At 39.0% G+C, this 21485-nt stretch overlaps 1 protein-coding gene across 3 annotated transcripts in view; it reads right to left on the bottom strand.

The window, feature by feature from the left end:
* Positions 1-2366: 2366 nt before the first annotated feature.
* Positions 2367-21485, bottom strand: part of LOC146463838 (ATP-dependent DNA helicase Q5-like) — a 31994-nt gene continuing 12875 nt past the window's right edge. Inside the window, exons 8-26 of one of the 3 annotated variants that reach the window (XR_014856801.1) lie at positions 21069-21148; positions 20913-20961; positions 19352-19539; positions 18261-18366; positions 16365-16407; positions 15346-15407; positions 15044-15126; positions 14026-14125; positions 12336-12467; positions 11213-11272; positions 10551-10604; positions 9420-9469; positions 9166-9253; positions 8022-8174; positions 7735-7863; positions 6321-6770; positions 5539-5614; positions 3361-4005; positions 2367-3319 (exon numbers count right to left, since the gene is read on the bottom strand). Coding sequence is in view for 2 of the 3 variants with exons in the window: in XM_085084021.1 (XP_084940147.1) it covers positions 3890-4005; positions 5539-5614; positions 6321-6770; positions 7735-7863; positions 8022-8174; positions 9166-9253; positions 9420-9469; positions 10551-10604; positions 11213-11272; positions 12336-12467; positions 14026-14125; positions 15044-15126; positions 15346-15407; positions 16365-16407; positions 18261-18366; positions 19352-19539; positions 20913-20961; positions 21069-21148 (2019 nt within the window). In the remaining variant the exon portion in view is untranslated. Of the gene's footprint in view, positions 4006-5538; positions 5615-6320; positions 6771-7734; positions 7864-8021; positions 8175-9165; positions 9254-9419; positions 9470-10550; positions 10605-11212; positions 11273-12335; positions 12468-14025; positions 14126-15043; positions 15127-15345; positions 15408-16364; positions 16408-18260; positions 18367-19351; positions 19540-20912; positions 20962-21068; positions 21149-21485 lie in introns of all 3 variants that reach the window. The other 2 variants (XM_085084021.1, XM_085084022.1) reach the window with 2 other exon arrangements.

The following is a 21485-nucleotide window of genomic DNA, read 5'->3' as shown; positions in this document are numbered from 1 at the left end:
TTTACACTTTGATCCGACAACGTTAATTGAAATAGCTGTATATGTACCGAAATAGCTGACAGCGTTCTGTTGTAAGTAGGGTGACTTTTTTGGACATGAACATCTTTACTTTGTTTCAGGTACGGTGGACTACTTCCAGAGCGATGGGGCACTCTTGAGCTACATACTGCGTTGCGTCGCCGGCATAATATAAAGTCGGAGATTAACATCGTCCACAAAAGTATTGAAAAGAATCGGACCTATTCAGAGGCTCCGGCTTGTGACACTCCACAGCTAATGAGTAACCACTCTGACACAATCCCGTTGCATTTAACCGCTGAAGTCGCTCTGATATTTAAAGTTAGTATTTTACTTTACTTTTAATATTATTTCTATATCGGGCTTCCTGCAAAGTAGCTTTGAGCTAAGTGGAGTGCCACTTTAAATAAAATTACTTACTTACTTACTAACTTACTACCAAGGTATTACTGAATCAGGTTAATGGCAGAATCGTGAAGACCATAAGCTTGCAACTTAGCCAGTAACAAATGGTGGCGAATCGAGTCAAATACTTTGGAGCGCCCCCTGTCCCACTCGGTCCCCGGAGCCTACTAGAAAATCTAAGAGACTTGTTGGAATCAAAGCAAACCTATTTAAATTAGTCTAGGTTTTCAATTATTGCTCTACCAGTTTTAAAATCCTTCCGATAATAGTCCCTCTCGAATATAACCAGATGTACCGTAACGGTTAGCTGTTTTAAACTGTTAGTTTGGAGCGGACCGCCCCATCGTGTGCTGCAAGGCATACACAAAAGGATCAAGAAAATTAGTATGTAACTAGCGGAATTCTTTTTTTTTTTTTTTGCTAAACCCAACCAACGTTGAAACGCAAAGTTCAGTCCAGTAGTAGGCCCCACCCAAAAACAAGCCCTTCCCTAAAATACGGTGTCCCTGAAAAGTGAGGGTTGTCCAATACACCCAAACTGAGTCCGATGGACGAAGTCCATGAACAACCCGACTCACCAGAAGTCAGTTCGCGAGAGACTTAGTAAATATACAACATTCTATAGTTAAGGTGGGGGTGGAAAATGTCGGCAAACGGACTCCATCGGATCCGATGGAGACGGGTTGCCGTGGCAAGTGTCCATCGGACTGCCGCGTGTCAGTTCGCGAGAGACTTAGTAAATATACAGCATACTATAGCTAAGGAGGGGGGTGGAATATGTCGGCAAACGGACTCCATCGGATCCGATGGGGACGGGTTGTCGTGGCAAGAGTCCATCGGACTGCCGCATGTCAGTTTGCGAGATACTTAGTAAATATATAGCATATTATAGTTGAGGAGGGGGTGGAAAATGTCGGCAAACGGACTCCATCGGATCCGATGGAGACGGGTTGTCGTGGCAAGAGTCCATCGGACTGCGGCATGTCAGTTTGCGAGATACTTAGTAAATATACAGCATATTATAGTTAAGGAGGGGGGTGTAATATGCCGGAAAACGGACTCCATCGGATCCGATGGAGACGGGTTGCCGTCGCAAGAGTCCATCTTCATCCCCTTCTTCCCTCCTCCCTCAGAAAAAAAAAAAGATCCTTTTAAATCTATTGGTCTTCCGTACAGGAACGCAGGACTCTGATCCCCGTTAACACCCTCTTGTCAATCTCTGATCATATTTATCTCGTCAAGATGGTTGACTGCCACACACGAAAATTTCAGAAACTACAGGACATTAACAAATCTATCTCACCTTTAAACTTCTTAAAAGATGCAGTTGCTCTGTCAATACGAACCAGGGGATTGAGAACTTATCAGGGAATTTTCCAAGAGATCAGTGGTAAAATTAATTTAAGGTGATGATGGACTACTTTTAACTTCTCGTTTTCCGGAAGTTTTCGATTCTAGTTATACAGTAATCAATGTCATCTGTTTTATACCCCCAACCTGGAGTCACTGAGAAAGCTCTTCACAAACTCATTAATAATTCATAAGCCCATTGACCAATCAAATGGTCGATAAAATATCACGTGGAGTGGTTTTAAAACCCGATAAAAGTATGCGATGTTTATTGTTTTTCTCGTGTGCTAATTTCCAACGTTCACAAAAGCATTATCGTATGAACTCTCTCGACACACGCTTTTCCAGGAATGTTTTTGAAGCCATTCAAAAAACTCGCAGCACGTGTTTTATCGGGTCTAAAACCACTTGGCTGCGCCTCGTGGTTTTAAATCCCGATAAAACACTGCTGCTCGTGTTTTAAACATTACGTCAAGGTTGAAGTATGCACGGAAACGCCACTATTGTGGACCGGCTATTTAATGTATCCCTGCAATCTTTTTATTGATCCCGTTGCTCTGGTCCGAGCAAACAAAGACTCTTTGCAGACTCTCTCGATTTCAAACTCAACATCGCCTTTATTAATGTTCTTGGAAATATATACCTTAACTTTTGACTAGAAAAATAAATATCGGTTCAACAATTTTTGACCGGCATTAAGTTTGTATAGTAAATTATATAAATCACCTCTGTCAACATTGTCTTCTTTAATATTCTTGCAAGTACATACCTAACCTTTGGTTTAGAAAAATAAATAGCACTTTCAATATTTGAACGCGACAAATTGTTGTCAACATTAGCTTTGCATTTTAAATTTTGTCCCAATATTTATATTTCATATTTTTAGCTGTAACAATTCGAAAACATGTAGCCATTACTACTCCTAAATTCGATTCCATTTAAGCGAGAAGTTCCGATATAAAAAGAATCCCTCATCTTCTGTTTCAGCTGTCAGACAAACACTCCGGAAAACAACATGTGTCTTTCCTAGGATCACTAGCTACACAGGAAATTTGCCCGAATCCTAATAGAGATTTAGAATCACGTTTACGACAAACGGAAAACGGCAAGCGTGAGATTTGCGTTTATGTTTTCTCGAAAAATCGAATAAATAGATGAGAATAGTGCAAAATAATTCTGACCTTTTATGCTAACGCAGAAATAATCAGTTTTACTGAGTAAATCAAAACAGCGAGCGACAAATGTACAGGATAAACATGGTCACGTGGTCATTTCTGCCGTTTGCAGTAAAACGTAATTCTAAATTAATTGAAAGTTAAAGGAAAAGTTTCATGGGGTTTTTGATATCTTTCGTAAAAATGATGAAATAAGACTTTCAATCAGCTGCCAAATAATTCAAGTCTAGAATGACGAGAGGAACGAAATCAACTCAATTCTTAAAAGAAACAACTCGTGATCTGTTCTAGCGCATTTTGGAAACAAAAATGCGAGAACTTGAAAAACATTAGCCTAATATTTTTCAAGTTTCAATCCAAACCGACCAAACCTGTCTCTGGCCAGAGGCACTAATGGACAGTTTTATTGCACTGGGGTGATAATTTTTAACAAACTTGACAATTATTTCGTTGTTTCTGCTGACAGTCAAACATTTTTAGGTTTTGAAATGACAGCAAATTTTCGTAATACTTCCCCTTTAAAGTGAGGTCACGAGATTTTTGTTTTTGGAACCCTTTCGGTCTAGATATCAACATGCAAATTCCCTTCTCTGTTTTCCATATATTTCTTACTTTACTAGTTGGGAGAATTTGCTTCAACATCAAGACATTTTATCGTAGGGGTAATCATTTTGTTTCATTCTCATGTCTTCCGTTTGATTGAGCTGTGATATTGTAGGGGAAAGCTATAGCTAGAAGCTTGCCACTATTCGGGGTCAAAGGATCTAAGCATAATTAGTTCACAAGACTCGACAAAAAGATGTGAAATTAAGGAAATTAAGGAAGTGTAATCCTTCTAACAGCGGAACATCTCGCTTAAAAGGCTTATATATTCATAAATTTATCGAAATGTAATATTAAATTTCAATCTCTACAAATAATTCAAGTTGTTGCTCTTCACGTCACTTTGCTTTCCCCGATTCCATAACTCTGATGTATCTATCCCAGTCACTCTCCTGCTTAAATTTCTTGCACACTTCAAACAGCTTCTTCACAGTCGATTTTACTTCCAGTTTTCCTGTAACAAGAGACAAACGTGAGCTAAGTAGCGTTCACTAATCGGAAAATTCTAGTATTCTCGGTAAGAGGTCGGAAATTTCCGAGGAATTCCGAAAGTTAGAATAGAATAGAACAGAATAGAATAGACTGTTTATTCAAAAATACATCGCAGTCATTAGACTGAATTGCGTATTTTACAGAGAAATATATAAATAGGTAAATGTTAAAACTTGGTCCCATTTCTCGCGATACACGACCGAGCCTAAATTATTTAAAATGGCCGCCACTCGCAGAACGGACACGACCTACAACAAAGGAAACCGAATTGCTGTGAGCCTCATTATGAAAGCGAGACTAAGTGCAAAACTATTCATATGAAAATTAGTTTTGTTTGCATAAGAATGAAAACTAATGTTTCATAACAAAAACTTTCCACTTAGCCTCTCTTTCATATTAAATGAGGTTCAAAGCAACTCGGAAATGGCCTGTTTTTCTACTACATTTTTTTAATAATTGATGTGAGCGCCCCCTGTGACAAGCTATTCAAAATGGCGCGTCCTGTTTACAAACTGACAAATAGAAAACGCCCCAAGTGCTTCATTGCGCCCAGAAGATACTCTCTTTCACAGTCAAGAGTGGATGAAGTTAAGAAAGAACATGTAACTTTTCTATTGAGCATCGTAAAAAGTAATTACTCTGGCCAATTACAACAAACGCAAACAACACAATGAACCAATCACAATTCGAAGCAAATACATGTTACCGGCGCCAAGCGCGGGAAAACGCGTGCAAGCAAGGCGCGATTGGTTTGGGGTTTGTCTCTTCGAGCGGTCTTCAAATGAATGTCGTAAAACCAAAATCAAAGTAATTATTCTAACCAATCACAACTAGACTGCAAGCAGTCCCTTTCTGGTTAGTCGAGAGGGTGCGCTCACAGCGCAGCGAGACTGGAGCGAGGAGAATTAAACGAGAAGAGACTGGGGGAGAGGCGTAAACAACACAACAGACCAATCAGAATTCGAATCAAATACACGTAACCGGCCAAAAACGTGCAAGTCGCGTTGTTAGTCACGATTGGTTTTCGGTTTTGTTTCTCATTGGTCGAGCAAGTGGGGCTTGTTTTACGAACCAATCAGATAGCGTAGTAAAGCAAAATCAAAGCAAACACAAAACACAAAACTACTTTCGACACTCGATTGAACCCAAACTATTGGTTGAAAAAGTAACGTGATTTTCAAACCATTAACAATTGGTAGAAAATTCAAAGCAAAAGTTCACCAGATTTTATGATAATTAATATCGCATTTCCAAAGCTCCTTCACGGTAGTGATTTCCTTTGTTTTCTCCTGTGAATTATTAATAAGTTTGAGAAATTCAATTGAAAATCGCTCTGTGCACAATTCAGTGAAGCAACGTTCTAACAGCATACAGTTTAAAACTTTGAAATCTGGATCAGACCTAAGTAAGATTGAAATTTTTTCCAGAGTAGATCACATCTCCATGTATTGGTGTAGTAGTATAACACAGATGCTTGGACAGTAGTAATACTCACTTGAGGAGGGAGATGACGCTTGTTCAGATTGCACGACTCTGTGGGTGATGCAGCGAGCTAAAAACTTAAACAAAGCCTGTTGAAGGGACAAAAAAGAAATCAATATAATATTGAATAAAACTGGAATGTTGATTTCTAAGGACGCGCTGAAAGAAGATAAAATGGTCTTATATGGGGAACAAACTTTCATCTGAACTTGTACTTAACACTGGAAAGATTTACAATTGCGTTTACGGCAAAGGGCAAACGTGAGATTCGCGTTCAATAGTGCAAAATAATCCTGGCCTTGATGCTGACGGAGGGTTACTCAATTTTGCTGAAAAAGTGAAAACAGCGAACGACAGAATAAACACAATAGGATAAAATGTGTGCAAGATTTTCTTAATAGCCCTATAATGGTGGATAGGGTGAAAGCATATATCAAATTTAAGTATGGGATCGTGTGGAGAACTTGGATAAGGCGCTAGGTGGAGTACATTTGCTCCACTGGATAGTGACTTATCCAGTGGATAAAGTTATCCGCTCTTTGAACAACTGGGGCCAGATGTATTTATTACGGTTTCTGGCATTCAAGAAAGGTATACTACCTTGGTAAAATATTGAAAACGAGTAACTGTCAGTTAATATCTTTTGCGGGGTCAACATAGTCTGTTGGAGATACAAAGACAATGCCAATAGAGGTCACTAGTTTTAGTTTATTTGTCGTTTCCTGTGCCAATAACTGCAAAATGTTAGACGCTATTAAACACTGCAATTGGCTGCAAAACAATGTATACGATTACCTTGGATACAATTGCTCCCTGTTTGAGATGAGGAGACAAGTACTTAACAACCACATCGGCCACGTCCTTTACCCCAGCAGGGTCTCCAGGGGACATGTTACCATGGTGACCATGCGACGACCCTTCACCAGACCTCCCCCTATCGTGAATGCCTTTTCGTCCGGTTCGTGTACTTGGTTTTGATGTTGAACTTTCATTAACGCGGCCACCTTCCTTGTGTGAACTGCTGCCACGTTTTTGACCTTCTGTCGAACTATCTTTAAGCTTGCTTGACGCCCTTGTGTTTAGCGTTTGTTTAACGGGTTTCAAAGGTTTCAATTCTAAGACTTTTTTGAAAGAAACTTCACCCGAAGTCCTCGTATTTGCCTGATCATTTCCAGCCTTTAGATAATCTTCTATTGTGCTCTTCCTATTTACAGAAAGTTCGTCTTCCAGCCACCAAAATCCCTTCTGGTTGAAATAAAAAAAATTAAACATCAACACTCCACGAAAAACTAACATAAGTTTACCCATTCAACTTTGCATTTTCACCATTTTGCCAATCTGAGAAATCACTTGGTAAACGTCCTGCTGAGTTTTCAGCCATGCTGCATTGCGAAGCAAACTCTTCTTTTCATTTTTTTTTTTTTTTTTGAATGTTCTGGAAATTTATTTATTTATTTATTTATTTATATATTAAAAAAAAAAAAACGAAGCAAACTCTTTGATGGACGTTTTTTTTTAGAACTATAGAGCGGTTTCAAATGAGGGTCGTAGAAGCAAAACCAGATAAATCACTCTGACCCATCACAATAAACGCAAACACCGCAATAGGCCTTATACCAGTTTTGGACGCCATTTTGACGAGTATAGGCAAACACGTCTTGAAATAACAGTGTTTGTAAGGAAATCCGCTGTCAAATAATTTTCATAAAACATCGCTTCTGAAACTTTTGGAAATATGAAAAGGATTTTAAGAAAAAAAAAATTGGAGGGATGTAGCTGTGCCAGAAAGCGTCCAGTCGTGTTTTGAACTTTCCATACATTTTCCCTGTATTTTTTTCCCGCGAACTATTTTTAGTTGCAGTTCACGGCTGGTTCGCTATACAGACAAATGTACATCGAATTTCCATACAAACACTGTTATTTCAAGACGTGTTTGCCTACTCGTCAAAATGGCGTCGAAAACCGTGATAAGGCCTATCAACCAATCAGAACTCGAAGCAAATAATGCAAACGGCTCCAAGCGCGGGAAACGCGTGCGAGCAAGTCACGACTGGTTTTAGTTTTGCTTCTCATTGGTTGAGAAATTGCCGCGAGTTTTTCTAACCAATCACAGAGCGTAGCAAAGCAAAACCAAACCAAACGCGAATTACTTTCGACACTTAATTGAAAACCACTCTCTGAATTCCAACCAAATGGCAATTCAAATCACCTGCGCTGTTTTAGCAATCTTTTCTTCTTTCCTACTGTCCATATTCTTCACATCACCTTCCGTTTTACGGTGTGTACTATGATCTGGCACGTGTTTCTTTTCCAGTCCTGTCTCCAACCACCAAAAATCCTTTGTGATGAAAAATCAATCAATCAATCAATCAATCAATCAATCAATCAATCAATCAATCAATCAATCAATCAATCAATCAATCAATCAATCAATCAATCAATCGATCGATCGATCGATCGATCGATCGATCGATCGATCGTTCTTTTTTTTTTTACCTGCGTTACGTTAGTAATCCTTTCTTCTTTCTTAGTCTTCGTGGTTTTCAAGTCTTTTTCACTCTCCATGTGTGTACCTGGGTCTGACGTTTGATTATCTTCCAGTTTGGTCTTTTTATTTGAGGGAAGTTCCTTGTCCAACCACCAAAAATCCTTTTTGATGGAATGAAAAATATAAATAAACAAATAAATGAATGAATGAATGAATGAATGAACGAACGAAGGAACGAACGAACGAATGAAAGAATGACTGACTGACTGACTGACTGACTGACTGACTGACTGACTGACTGACTGAATGAATGAATGAATGAATGAATGAATGAATGAATGAATGAATGAATGAATGAATGAATGAATGAATGAATGAATGAATGAATGAATGAATGAATGAATGAATGAATGAATGAATGAAGAACGAAGAAACGAACAAAGAAATGAATAATGTACTTAATTGATTAACAATTAAACGTACATTAACAGCAGGAAAAAGACCCTAAAGGACTTAATTCACAAGGTGCCATGAATGGCGAAGATCGAAACTTTACGTTAAGGCCTTTGGTGATGTGATATAATATATAAATTCCACAAGTCTACATGCGTGAAACAACAGCATTTCCGTGTAGAGCCGCAGGTGGAAATTCAAGTCTCAGTCACAGTGTTTAGTTTCGACCCTGCTCTTCGTGGCTGTCTTGATTGCACACTTTGAGTCAAAGTTTTTTCCTTACTGTTATTATTCACTGTTTTGTCCAGGTATGTAATGTGAAGAGAAATAAATGAAGGACTCAGACGATAACTTTGGTGTGCACATTTCAGATCGCTTTTTGTTGTCTTAGCTCAGATTCACCGGAGTTTTTGTTTTTTGCTCCAATGTTTTATCCGCTGTTTTACGCTTCGTTTGCAATAAAAACCAATGATTATGGGCAAGATTCTCGATTTTATCAAAAAAACGAAGCGCAAAGGAGCGGATAAAACATTGGAGCAACGACGTTTCCTGTAGAAATTCAAGGCCACATGCAAAACCTCCGGTGAATCTGAGCCAAAATAACACAAAGCGACTTGACGTGCACATAGGTCGGTTACGCTCTGAGCCCTTCAAATGTTGATCATCACTGGAACACGAAAAGGGGAAGCATAAACTAACCTGAGAAGCCGGTCTTTTGTGGCTGTTTGCTGTGAGATCAGCTCTATCGTCGTCTTCACTTTCTTTCTTCACATCATCAGTTTTATTTCTAAACACAATAAGGTGGCATAAAATGAGAAGATTTTCAAAGATACAGTTGTACCTTTTAGTTTCTTAAACCATTTCAACTCTTTCATTAATCAAGAGTTCACAAAACGTTAAGTTAACTTGTAAAACGAGTAAACAATTCATCCAAACCAAGACTAGTTACTTACTCGTTTTCAAAGAAATACTTTATGGTTGGCACCACTCTGGAAGGAAGATTCTATAGGAAACAAAATTTAATTGACAAGACTGAAATCTTCGTTAAGTACAGATGAAGACAAACCACGCAACTCAACAGACAAAAAATAATAAAATAATGGAGACAAGGTTTACGGGTAACAATGCTTCTCTTCCTTTGTCCAGCATACCTCGATCCTTCCCTCCTCTTCTTTTTCTCCTTCTTATTTATAAGCAGTAACATGTTCAGCTAACGATAAACGTTTCTCGAGTTTTTCAACACAACTTCGGAGACGTGTTACTACATAAAGTTTTTGCATGTCTGTATTTGTAAGTTCTTGTTCCTTTTCTCAAGTGTTCCTGTATTCGTCTTGTCCTGCCTCGATTAGTTTTGTAACTATTTGCGGGACAAGCCATTCATTCCGTTATTTTTCAAATAAATTGTTGGTTGTTGTTGTTGTTGACGTGATGATGATGCATTAGTGTCGTTAGCCTCCCTCGAAGACGCTCTTTTCGCTCGTCACGCAATCTTTCCTCCCCAACGAGTCTCGTATTACACCGAATGTATGTATGAATACCAAGCGATTAAAGTGCCCCGGGGACGAAAATTTCATTTTCCATCTTTTTGCATTTTCGTGTAGAATATGACCTTCTTACTCATGTTACCAAATTTCAATCCTTTACGGCGATTGGAAGTATTTTTTTTTTAGCTTTTTATTCGAGATTTCACGGCCGCCATTACTTGGCCTTGTTCCGGAAGTTAAGGCTCAAATTACAGGAAGTGACGTCATTGGCTCAACACGAAAAATTCCACATGGCTAATTTTCATATGGATTCTACTTCATAAACTCTATTCTGCTGTAGAATCCGTATGAAAATTAGCCATGTGGAATTTTTCGTGTTGAGCCAATGACGTCACTTCCTGTAATTTGAGCCTTAACTTCCGGAACAAGGCCAAGTAATGGCGGCCGTGAAATCTCGAATAAAAAGCTAAAAAAAAAAATACTTCCAATCGCCGTAAAGGATTGAAATTTGGTAACATGAGTAAGAAGGTCATATTCTACACGAAAATGCAAAAAGATGGAAAATGAAATTTTCGTCCCAGGGGCACTTTAAAAGAATACCTTTTGAGGCTGATTAAAGACATCAGGTTCCTTTGTTATCCTGTTGCTTGATTTCTAAAAGAAAAGACCGCCGGAAATCATTGATAACGATTACATCACGTTGGCATTAAGGATGGTGGTTAGTAGTGAAAAGAGGAGTGGGCAGACTAAGGGATGGTGTGACTGGAGCGCTCTGGATACACTGTACTGGCCTTGTGCACCTACTTGTGTGAAAGGTAATGAAGACGAGTAATTAATTGGTATATTGGAGATATGTGGAGTGGTGTGGTGGTTAGCGTATGGGACTTCAATTTGACGGTGGTTCGAGGCTCGAATCCCCACACGCTAACCACGCTAACCGCTAACCGGATTAATTTGGTCTCTGCAGTGCTGTGCAATTTTTATTTCCTTTGTTCCTCGTTGTCTCTCTTCACCCAAGTGTAAAAATGGATACAGCGACATATTGTTGGGGGTAACCCGGCGATGGACGAGCATTCCTTCCAGGGGAGAGTAGCAATGCTCTCCATTGCTTCATGCAACAGAAACCGGCTTAATTGTGGGCTCCTTAGGCTCGAGTGCGATTTTATCTTTACCTTTTAAGCAAAGCATCAACTGGATTTCCGTAAAAGCCACCTAAGTATACTAAAAGTTTAAGACTTTGGTTACTCGTGAATTCAACTCACCACCAACTGAAGAGCAGACACAAATGGTGTGCAATCCTTACTGACACCCTCCTCTGTTTCCTGCTTCAGCAGTATAAAACGTGATAGAAGGCAATGGGCCTTTTCCGAGTTGCTTTGAACCTCATTATGAAATCGAGGCTAAGTGCAAAGTTTTTCATTAAGAAAACTTAGTTTTCATTCGCATGCAAACAAAACTAATTTTCGTAGGAAAACCTTTGCACTAAGTCTCGCTTTCATAATAATTCACAGCAACTCGGAAATGATCTATTGGTTATCTACATCCTTTTTTCACATCTTCTATTCTGTACCAAAATGATACCTGTAGTAAATAAGTCTGTCCTCTTACTGATGAAAAATGGTAACGCTAACGGGACCGAACGATTCATGCTCTGGGTACGGAAGAGTGTGTGAAAATATGAGAAGACAGGGGGATTTGCTGTATTTCTACATATGAGACGCAGTCATTCCTACATTCCACGAGGGAAGATACACTTTGGTTTTGCTGCCTTTGCGTTATTTGGTTCTTATGTAATGTTCGGACAAACATTCCTCGACAACACAAAGGAGCATATGCGAATCTTAACTTCTTTAACTAGTTTCACTGGTCTAAAAAAAGACAGAAAAAGACAAATTCATAAAAGACGTTTAACGTTATTGTCATTAGAATCAATCATCAGAATCACTTTTACGGCAATCGGCAGAAATGATCACGTGACCATGTTTACCCAACATTTGCCGCTCGCTGTTTTCAGTTTCTTAGTAAATTTCAGTACGTTAAAATCAAAGGCCAGGATTATTTTGCACTATTCTAACTATGTTTCCATATTTTCAAGAAAATATAAACGCGAATCTCAAGTTTGCCGTTTGCCGTAAGCTCGACTCTACATCTCTCTGTTAATCATGCGCCCGGTAAACTCTCCCACAAAAAAAAAAAACCTCTAGACCAGTTAAACAAACTTTGTCTGCACATAGATATGCCGTAGAGAGAGAGGAAGATAAACAAAAGTTACGGAAACAAAATGAAGTAAGAGAGTAGGAAAGGAACCCTCGCTAGGTGTAATGGAGAACAGGAAAAAACTGAAAAACTTTGGCATTAAAATACTATGATATACTAAATACACACCTCCTTGGCGTCAATTACATTCGTGGTCATGGTGCTTGACGATGTTGTGTTACATTCTTTCCCAGGACCTTCAGAAGCTACGCTCCAAACATACATGGTGCCGCTAGCAGTACAGGACTTCACCTCGCCAACCTACCATTGAAAAAACGATCAGAGGAACTTAGATAAAATGTTTACTTGCCTCATGAAGGTGTAACTACCAAAAAGCTTCACTAAGACAATAATAGAAACTTTTAAAATACACTTCACAGCATTTAAACAGGAAGTTCCGATATAAAAGGAATCTGAGTCATTGTCAACAAAAAAATAATTGACCAAAGAGTTCCGGTATGAAAGGGGCTTTGCCTGGCCATTCTCACCTTTAGTAGTCAATCAACCATCAGTAAACAACTGACAAACAACATGTGTCTTTTTCTACGACCCTTAACGATAAAATTGGCTTAGTTTTCAGAATAAACCCTGTGAAACAAATTAGAACTTGATATCTTAAATTATTATGGTGAGATTATGAAACTTTGAGGCATATTTTTGCAGGGGACGCTCGAGGCAACAACTTGCCACGACTAAACGGCGCCTAAATTTGCATCTCACGCCCACAAAGGTGTGAAATGAAGGAGGGGCTTGCCCTTTTACATCGGAACTTCTTGTTCAATCGCTAATAAGCGAAAAAACGAAGACGATGATGAAGAAGAAGGTTTAAACAATAATAAATAAAAGATTATTAAATTTGATCTCGAATGATACAAACAACGAACAAACGGGCAACAAATAACTTACATCGAAGAGTCTCTATATCGACAAAAAATTGAATACTTCGGCAAACCGAGAGAAGGAAAACTGCCCAGCGTCTGCTGTTGTACGATTTATGGACCACGCCGTAAATCCGAGTTTAAAACCACAAAATTAACTTAACAAAACTATGCTAAATAAACTAACAACATATACAACAAGTAAATGCTAATGAAAAGGTGCGAAACACAAAGCGGAACAAAAATAGTCATAAATAAGGTGAACTGGGGCGAAAATGTGTGAACAACTAACGAACAAAAGAGAGTGCAAAAGAAAATGTACGCTAAGATCTTACAGAAGGTAGCGAGAGTAAACCCAAGCGAGAGTCAGGCCGGAGTTCGTTACATAAATGGTATTAAACAGGAAGTTCCGGTACAAAAGGGGCCTGGCCACTTCAGTTGTCAATCAACCATCAGATCGTAAACAACTGACAAACAACATGCGCCTTTTTCATCGGCTTTTACCGATAAAATTGGCTTAGTTTTCAGAATAACCCTTGTTAAACAAATTATAACTTGATATCTTATATTGCTGTGGTGATATTATAAAATTTTGAGGCATATTTTTAAGAGGACGCTTGAGCCAACAACTTGCCACGACTGAACAGCGTCCGCAAAGGTGTGAAATGAAGGAGGGGCTTGCCCTTTTATAGCGGAACTTCTTGTTTAAGAACAAATCGAGCCAAGTGCTGTTAACGATGAGAGTTGAATTGCTGCATTTCAACCAAACAAAACTCAACATAGCTTTTCCTCCACTTGTTACCGCAAACTGTAACTGTCTGCAACTGTCTGGTTGTTTTACAAGGCTACTTGTTCTTTGTTGGTCAGATGCGACATTAGTTTGGCTTAACAGCAACCACAAGTGAATCTTTCCGAGTGGTTTGCTTCCTTAGTGGTGCTACCTTTTTCAGCATTGCCGTCTTGTAACCAATGTCTGACTTGCTGTTCGTGAAGATGGAGTGTTCAATATCAACAGAAGTGGACTCCATGTCAAACAATAACCTTAACACAAAAATCAAAACAAAACACAAAACATTGAAGCTCAATGGTTACGTAATAGGCCATTTCCGAGTTACTGTGAACCTCATTATGAAAGCGAGGCTAAGTGCAAAGTTTTTATTATGAAAATTAGTTTTCGTTCATATGTAAACCATAGTATATTGCTGTGGTGATATTATAAAATTTTGAGGCATATTTTTAAGAGGACGCTTGAGCCAACAACTTGCCACGACTGAACAGCGTCCGCAAAGGTGTGAAATGAAGGAGGGGCTTGCCCTTTTATAGCGGAACTTCTTGTTTAAGAACAAATCGAGCCAAGTGCTGTTAACGATGAGAGTTAACTATGTCTAAACAAAACTAATTTTCATATGAAAAGTTTTGCACTTAGCCTCGCTTTGATAATGAGGTTCACAGCAACTCGGAAATGGCCTATTAAAAACGTTTACTAACTTACAGTGTACAGTAAAGTCCTTCTCGGCTGTCACCCCGTTTTAACGATCCCCTTGTTATTACTGACGACCATCGAGGCCCAGGGAAAAGCTCAGACATATTCTTATCTTAACGGGGAAGTGTAATAGGGTTTTTGACCTTCACTTCTAAGCTACAAAATAATTCTAGAACGAGAGGAAATAAATCAACTTAATTCTTGAAAGGAATAACTCGTGATCTGTTCCAGTGCATTCTGGAAACAAAAATGCCAGAACTTGGAAAACGTTACAGCCATTCCATTCCGACCTGGTCTGTCTCTGGCCAGAGGCACTAATCGACAGTTTTATTGCACTGGGCTGATAATTTACAACAAAACTAGACAATTATTTTATGCTTCTTCTGACAGACAAATATTTTTGGGTTTTGAAATGACAGCAAATTTGCGTGATACTTCCCCTTTAACACGCCATTTCACTCGATAAACGTTCTTACCTCGCTTTCTCCTCCATCTTGGAACACTGGTTTATGTTTGATTTCATTGCTTCTTCTAAAAGACCAAAGCAATGTTCCCTTACCTGGCGAAGAAAAAGAAAAAACGAAACACGGATTTGTAGTGACCACAGTAACATCTGTTTTGAGCATCTCAACTTCAGCTGAACACACGCGATAAGTTGTTGTCTGAGTTTGATGTGCTCAGGACAAAGCAATTTCTTCCCGCGACCCAAGTCATGTCTTCGGCATTTCCGGCACTTCGCAAAGAATGAAACAGATTTAAAATTAATTCGTCATCCTACCTTAATGGTAAGCTTTGGGACATGCAAATGGTTTGTAGCCTCTTTGAGACGGCAGTTGGGACCTAACAAATGAAAGAAATCACGATAAATGGCTCCGTGTAAAGTTAGTGTAGGAATTAAATAATAACACTTAATTCAAATAATTCAAACATGTGATACAACTGAAAAGGAGGACCGTGAGGTTAGCCCTATGTAACTTTAGGTCCCCTAACTAAATTTATAAAGCAAAAAAAAAATGTATTATATAGATACAAAAATGATAATAACATTTGTATAAAATGTAAAAAGAGTTTGAGAATAGAAAAAAAATTGAATTCAGATATTGCTCAATCCGATATTTCCATTTGTATTCTGCGGCAGGATTATCGAAATAGCCTCATACGCTAATCGATATTTACATGCCATTGTTTTTCATTTTTTTATGGAAAGTAAAGGCGGTACAAAAAAGATCACTGGCGTGTTTTTCAGACAGCACCCTTAACACGGCAAACTTAAGGACGGTGCCTACTATTGTTACTGCGCATACATTCTGCGCATCTCGATATACTCGGATTTCCTATGGATGGTGCCTGCTAATACAGGGATATTTTTGCGCGGTTTAAAACTATACCAAGAAAATAGAACTTAGCAAACGCTTTTGGTATCTTGAAAGAAAATTGGGGGTAACCATGCATTTTTCAGAGATAATTAAGCTTCAATTTAAGAAAAAATCCCATACATTGCTTTATATTTTGGCACTTTTTAGAGATATTATTGCTTTATTATCTCTGAAAAAAGCGTGGCTACCCCCAATTTTCGTTTTGGATTTCAGTAGGCATTGCTAAGATCTGCTTTTCCAGCATAGTCATAAACCGCAAAAAAATACTTCGGTATTAGAAGGCACCGTCCTTAATATTAGTGGCTTCATACGTTTTCTCTTCTAACTATTGTTTCTTCACTCACTCAAGACACGTTTGCTATTTTCAGAGCTCTCTCTCTCTCTCTCGCAAAGAAAAAAACAACGGTACTATGAAACTAACCTGGCAACATATGGCTGGCTGGAAGGGACACATGTTGCTTTCCCTGCAAAGGAGACGGCAAGAAGATAATTTATTATATGGCTGGCTCCGCGAGCGGGCAAGATGAGTCGAATCCTGCGCTGTGATTGGCTACCCGAGCGGGCAAGATGGAGCTATCTTGCCCGCTCGGGATTACCCGTTGCCCGTCCGCTTGGCATCGAAAGTTTAATCCCAACAACAATGCAATCTTTTCTTCGATTTTCTCGTTGTTTTGGGGGAAAACGTTCACTAAAAAGTTTTGTAAACTTTCTCAACATTTCCCTGAAGGAAAGGAAAGAGAATGGAATCGTTCTGGTGTAGTGAAAATTTTGTTTCAGCTACAATGAATGTGAGTTGAATCGGTGAGTTGCTCTTCGTGTAGTAATTTTAGAAAGAATTGATTTTGTAAAACTTATTGTCTCAAGTCGAGTGCCAAATTGATAAGTTCTCTAGGATTGAAATCACTGTATTTAAATCATAGCGTAGTGGAAGTTGCGTTAAGTGTTTAGAGCAGTTCAGAAAAGTGTTTTTTTCAAGTTCGCTGAAGAAGCTCACGTTTTTAATTTAGCCGTGTCTTGCCTGTTGTAAACAACAAAATCTTGTCAAAGTTTCGCCCAGTTTTCTGATTCACCCGGGGTTTTTTTCCGCTTATGTTTGCATATAATCTCAAAATCTATTGTTTCATTCAAGAATTAATGATTGGAAGCCGAAAACTGTGTAAAAATCCTGAAAAATGTTTATTGTTTACGCCACCGCGCGATCGGCTGAAAATGGCGAGTTTGCCGGATTCTATTCAAATCTTCCCGCTCTTGCGAAAATCTAAATTTTTCGTTCTCAATAATTGTATACTCCCTTTAAGCCATTATAAAGTTAGAGCATTAAGATAATAAAATTATTTAGGAATCCTTGTTTTCCACGATTACATGCTAATCCAAAAATGCACTGAAAATAAATCTTGCACCGGCCGGCTATGAAGAATTTCTTTCCGAGTAGAGCAGTTTCATTCCGTGTTTTGTTTTGTTGTTGTAGTTTTAACTTGATGGTAAAGCCATATAATAAATCCTTTATTGACCAAGCTTGTTCGGTCAAAATGGCTGGATATTGGCCTCGTTCTTTTTTTGCGTTTTTATGGACCTCGACTTCGTCTCGGTCCATAAAAACGCAAAAAAAGAACTTGGCCAATATCCAGCCATCTTGACCTCACGCTTGGTCAATAACGCATATATATAGAGTACAGAACTTGTCTCAGTTGCATGAACAGTCAAAACTGGGCCAGCGCGCTGTCATCCTAAGGAGGAGAAGCCATTCCAGACTAACGAAAGGAGGTCGTTGAGGGGATTGCGAGGGTGCAAGGAATTGCTTGCCTGTCTCTGTAGCTTGCCTGGCAGCGAAAACGTCAGTGCCAAACCTCTAGTTACAGGAAAAGTGGAGTGGTCACTTTTCGAATTGCCGAGGTAACAGTATCTTCAGTAGGGAGCTGGTCAAGCTTGGATTTAGAGTAATGAATTATGGTGGGTTAGGCTTGGTTTAAATTCTTACTTTTGGGGATGGGTTGCCTATTAAAATAGGCCAAGTAAGACAGGATGCAATATCCTTTTGTCTGTTAACCGCCCGGTGATTGGCGAATTTGCAAAATACAATAAAATACATTAAAGCCACAAGATCATTCGTAAATGATATCACACGAAAGTTAATCTTGTCCAATGTTTAAAAATCCCTAATCCGTCCATCCTATTTGGTTTCCTAACGTTTCCTATTGTGTTTTCTGCAAGAATTTAAAGCTTCGAAAACCAGTTTCTATGGAAAAGAATCACCCAGGCGGACTTGCCAATCGAGCATTCCTTTTTAAATGTGTATAATTTCAACTACGATTTTTACCTTCCGTCTTTTCTTAAACTCGTCTGCGATAAGTTTGCGCCTAAAAGCTCTATCTTCTTCTGAACCTCCTTCGGTATCTCCTTCATCTTCATCATCTTCGAATACCCTGAAAATACCCAGATTTAGGACGCATCAACTGTACTACTATCATCAGCTACCCAAACTCCTGTTAGTCTGTGGATTTTTTATTGGGGGAGATCATTTTTTTTGTCAACTCAGTCTGCAACTAGCACTACTCTTACCTGAAATGGGTAGAACATTCTAGTACTTAATAATTATTTAATATTTTATTCTTCACCAGTACAAATTGTAGCTATCCTGGCCCAATAACAAGTCACTTTATTTCTGACTCCGACTAAAACTACCACAATTGATGAAGCCTTTTGTTGAGACACTTCAACCAAAACTGGCTGAAAATGAACCAGTTCGACCCTGCTGGACACTATTATGCACATTAAATGTGCTCTCCTGAGCTCGAACAACAGAGTTTTCTCCACTATTTTTGTTGCCTGATTCCGCTGAAAACCTCTCACTATAGTGTAGCATTCAGATGTGCTAATTGCAAATAGGGCATTTTCAAGTTGCTTTGAACCTCATTATGAAAGCGAGGCTAACAACAAAGATTTTGTTATGAAAATTGGTTTTTATTCACATGCAAACAAAACTAATTTTCACATGAAAAGCTTTTGCACTTGCACTTTCATAATGAGGTTCAGAACAACTTGATAATTAATGGCCTATTTAATGTCGCAGTTCCTATTACCATTAAGTTAGCTAGAGATCCCAACGGACAAATAATAACGACGTGATGTTAAGCGTTAGGGGGGCAACACCGCTCCACGATCAGGGTGACATACGACTCCCATAGCGTGACCAAAAAGTCTTACTTATCTCCCCAGCGTTATTAACTGTATTAATGACCAGCGCTGGATCGGACAAGTTGCAGGCGGGTCCAAAACTTAAACAATCTAATAGCCTAACTCTCCACGGCACTACGAATAGAAACCTCAGGGTATCATAGTGCGAAGAGTATTTGCAATTTTTAAAACCAGCTTAAGCCTAATATTATAGAAGTGATCTGATTCTCATACTTTCTATCATATCCCCATTTGCCTCCTCCATACAGGTCACGTTCCTCTCCACTGGATGATTCATATGCAATGTAAGTCCTTCCTGCTGAGACACTCCTGTTCGCACCTGCCATGACACCTCTTCGCCAGTGATCTACAAGCTCATCAACTGCATCAGGGTCCTTACAGTAGTCACAGCCTTTTGGACACTGCAATATAAGTAATTATAAAATATAACTGTGTTATCATGACTAGAGCAGACAAGGGAAGGGAACCTGTGACTGTAAGACTGTCTGGTTTCCCATCACACTCTCTTTTGCGAAAGTGAGTTACTGTTAAGTAGCGCGTGTTGGATATGAGATGATAGATAGCCAACGAGGTGCGTAGTGCTGAGTTGGCTATAATCATCTCATATCCAACAAGCGCAAGTGGAATGATTGTTAAATATAACACTGGTCTATTCAAATTATTTGAATAGACCAGTATTATATGTATAAACTATACTCATGTCCCTCTACAGAGGACCTCTCTCTAACAAGGGCAGCATAAGTTGGCTTCAAGCCTGTTACAAACAAGAGAAAGGCCATATGCTTTGGGAAAATTAGAAACGCTTGTGTAAACCATTCACATAAGGAAAAGATTTCAGTATACTTCCCAAAAGTTGCATCAGGTCATGTAAATAAGTGTGCATCAAATAGGCACTGTACATGTACCGTAAATGATCTAATAAACGCCGGGGGCGTTTATTGAATTTCAAGGGTCCGAGGGGGGCGTTAAAAAGATAAGAGGCATTTAAAAGAGAGAGGCGTTTATTCTAATAACTGTAACATGGTAAACTAAATAAGGTATTATAATAAACTAAATGACAGAACTTTAGCAGACTATCAAGTACGTCCGAAGATAAGTCTAAACTGTCTACAAATCCATAACGGTATATGGTACATACAAACCGGCGGAAAAGGGTACTGGAAGTTCTTATAGCTCAATGTCAACACCCGAGTCCTCGTCGAGCATCATGGTATTTTCATCGCTGGCCTCTTCAATGTCTGAGTTAGTTATTACTTGAAATAGGTCTGGAAGAGTTGGTTCATCAAGCACAGAAATTTGTGCCTTCAACTGCTCTGCCCCTGCTTCGCATGGTTGGCCTTTCTTGAAATAGTGGATCTCTGCATCTTGAGAGCCAACAACGGTTAGATTTAACGTGCAGGACTTGAATGACTTTGTAATTACCGCAGTGGGGAGCCGTGCCCAGGTGGTCAACACCCATTCTACAATGGTCTTTCTCGCTGGCGGTCGCATTTTTTGCGCTTAATTAATTCCCGTGCTAATTAAGCAAAAACGCAAATAAATTTATTTTATTTATTTTTTCTAGTTTATGTGTGGTTTTCAGAGAAGAGGGCGATTATTAGACAGGGGGCGTTTGTTAGAGAGGGGGCGGGCGTTAATACAAACTTGTCAGCTTAGGGGGGCTATAATTAGAAAGGAGGCGTTAAAAAGAGAGGGGTTGTTTATTAGATCATTTACGGTCTGTATTTGTTATCACAAACTACAGCGGCAGAGCAACTGCTCTACTAACATATACCTTAGGCTTGCTGTCCCCAAAATATGAAGCTATTATGGCATGTCTGCAGCTGTAACAGTAAAATAATCAAACCTCAAGTTATTAAGAGCACAAAAATGATTTGCTTCCGCATTCAGAATGTGAAAGTTATTTCAGGTCAAATGAGAAAAAAATTACCGTGGCTCTTCGCAGTATTTGACAATCGCCTCATAGCTAGCTAGAACTGCCTCATTCTTCCTTCCACTATTCATTGCCTTCTGCAAAAAATGCACCAGTGACAGTAAGGAAAACAAATTTAGTAGAAGAAAGATGGATCACTCATTGGATTTAGATTTAATGTATGTGGTCTACAGTGGAGGCCAGATTTCAGCTGGTTATTATGTACATTGTATTAACAATTTCAGAATGAAGGTTAGTGCTGTTTCAAAACCTGATCTTTACCATTGTCCTACAACCAATTGACCAGACACATTACTGTGCAGGAAAATGGAGTGGAAAAAGACGGTAGGAACAGCGGGCTGTTGGAAAGGAACTGGGTTAGATGGCGACTGACACAGGGAGAGAAGGGGACGGGAAATACATGTTCAGTATATG

This window comes from Pavona decussata, unplaced genomic scaffold (genome assembly GCF_977016875.1).
Source record: "Pavona decussata unplaced genomic scaffold, jaPavDecu1.1 SCAFFOLD_174, whole genome shotgun sequence".
Classification (NCBI taxonomy): domain Eukaryota; kingdom Metazoa; phylum Cnidaria; class Anthozoa; order Scleractinia; family Agariciidae; genus Pavona; species Pavona decussata.
The sequence above is the reverse complement of the archived record's forward strand: the minus strand, read 5'-3'. Positions and strand labels throughout refer to the sequence as shown.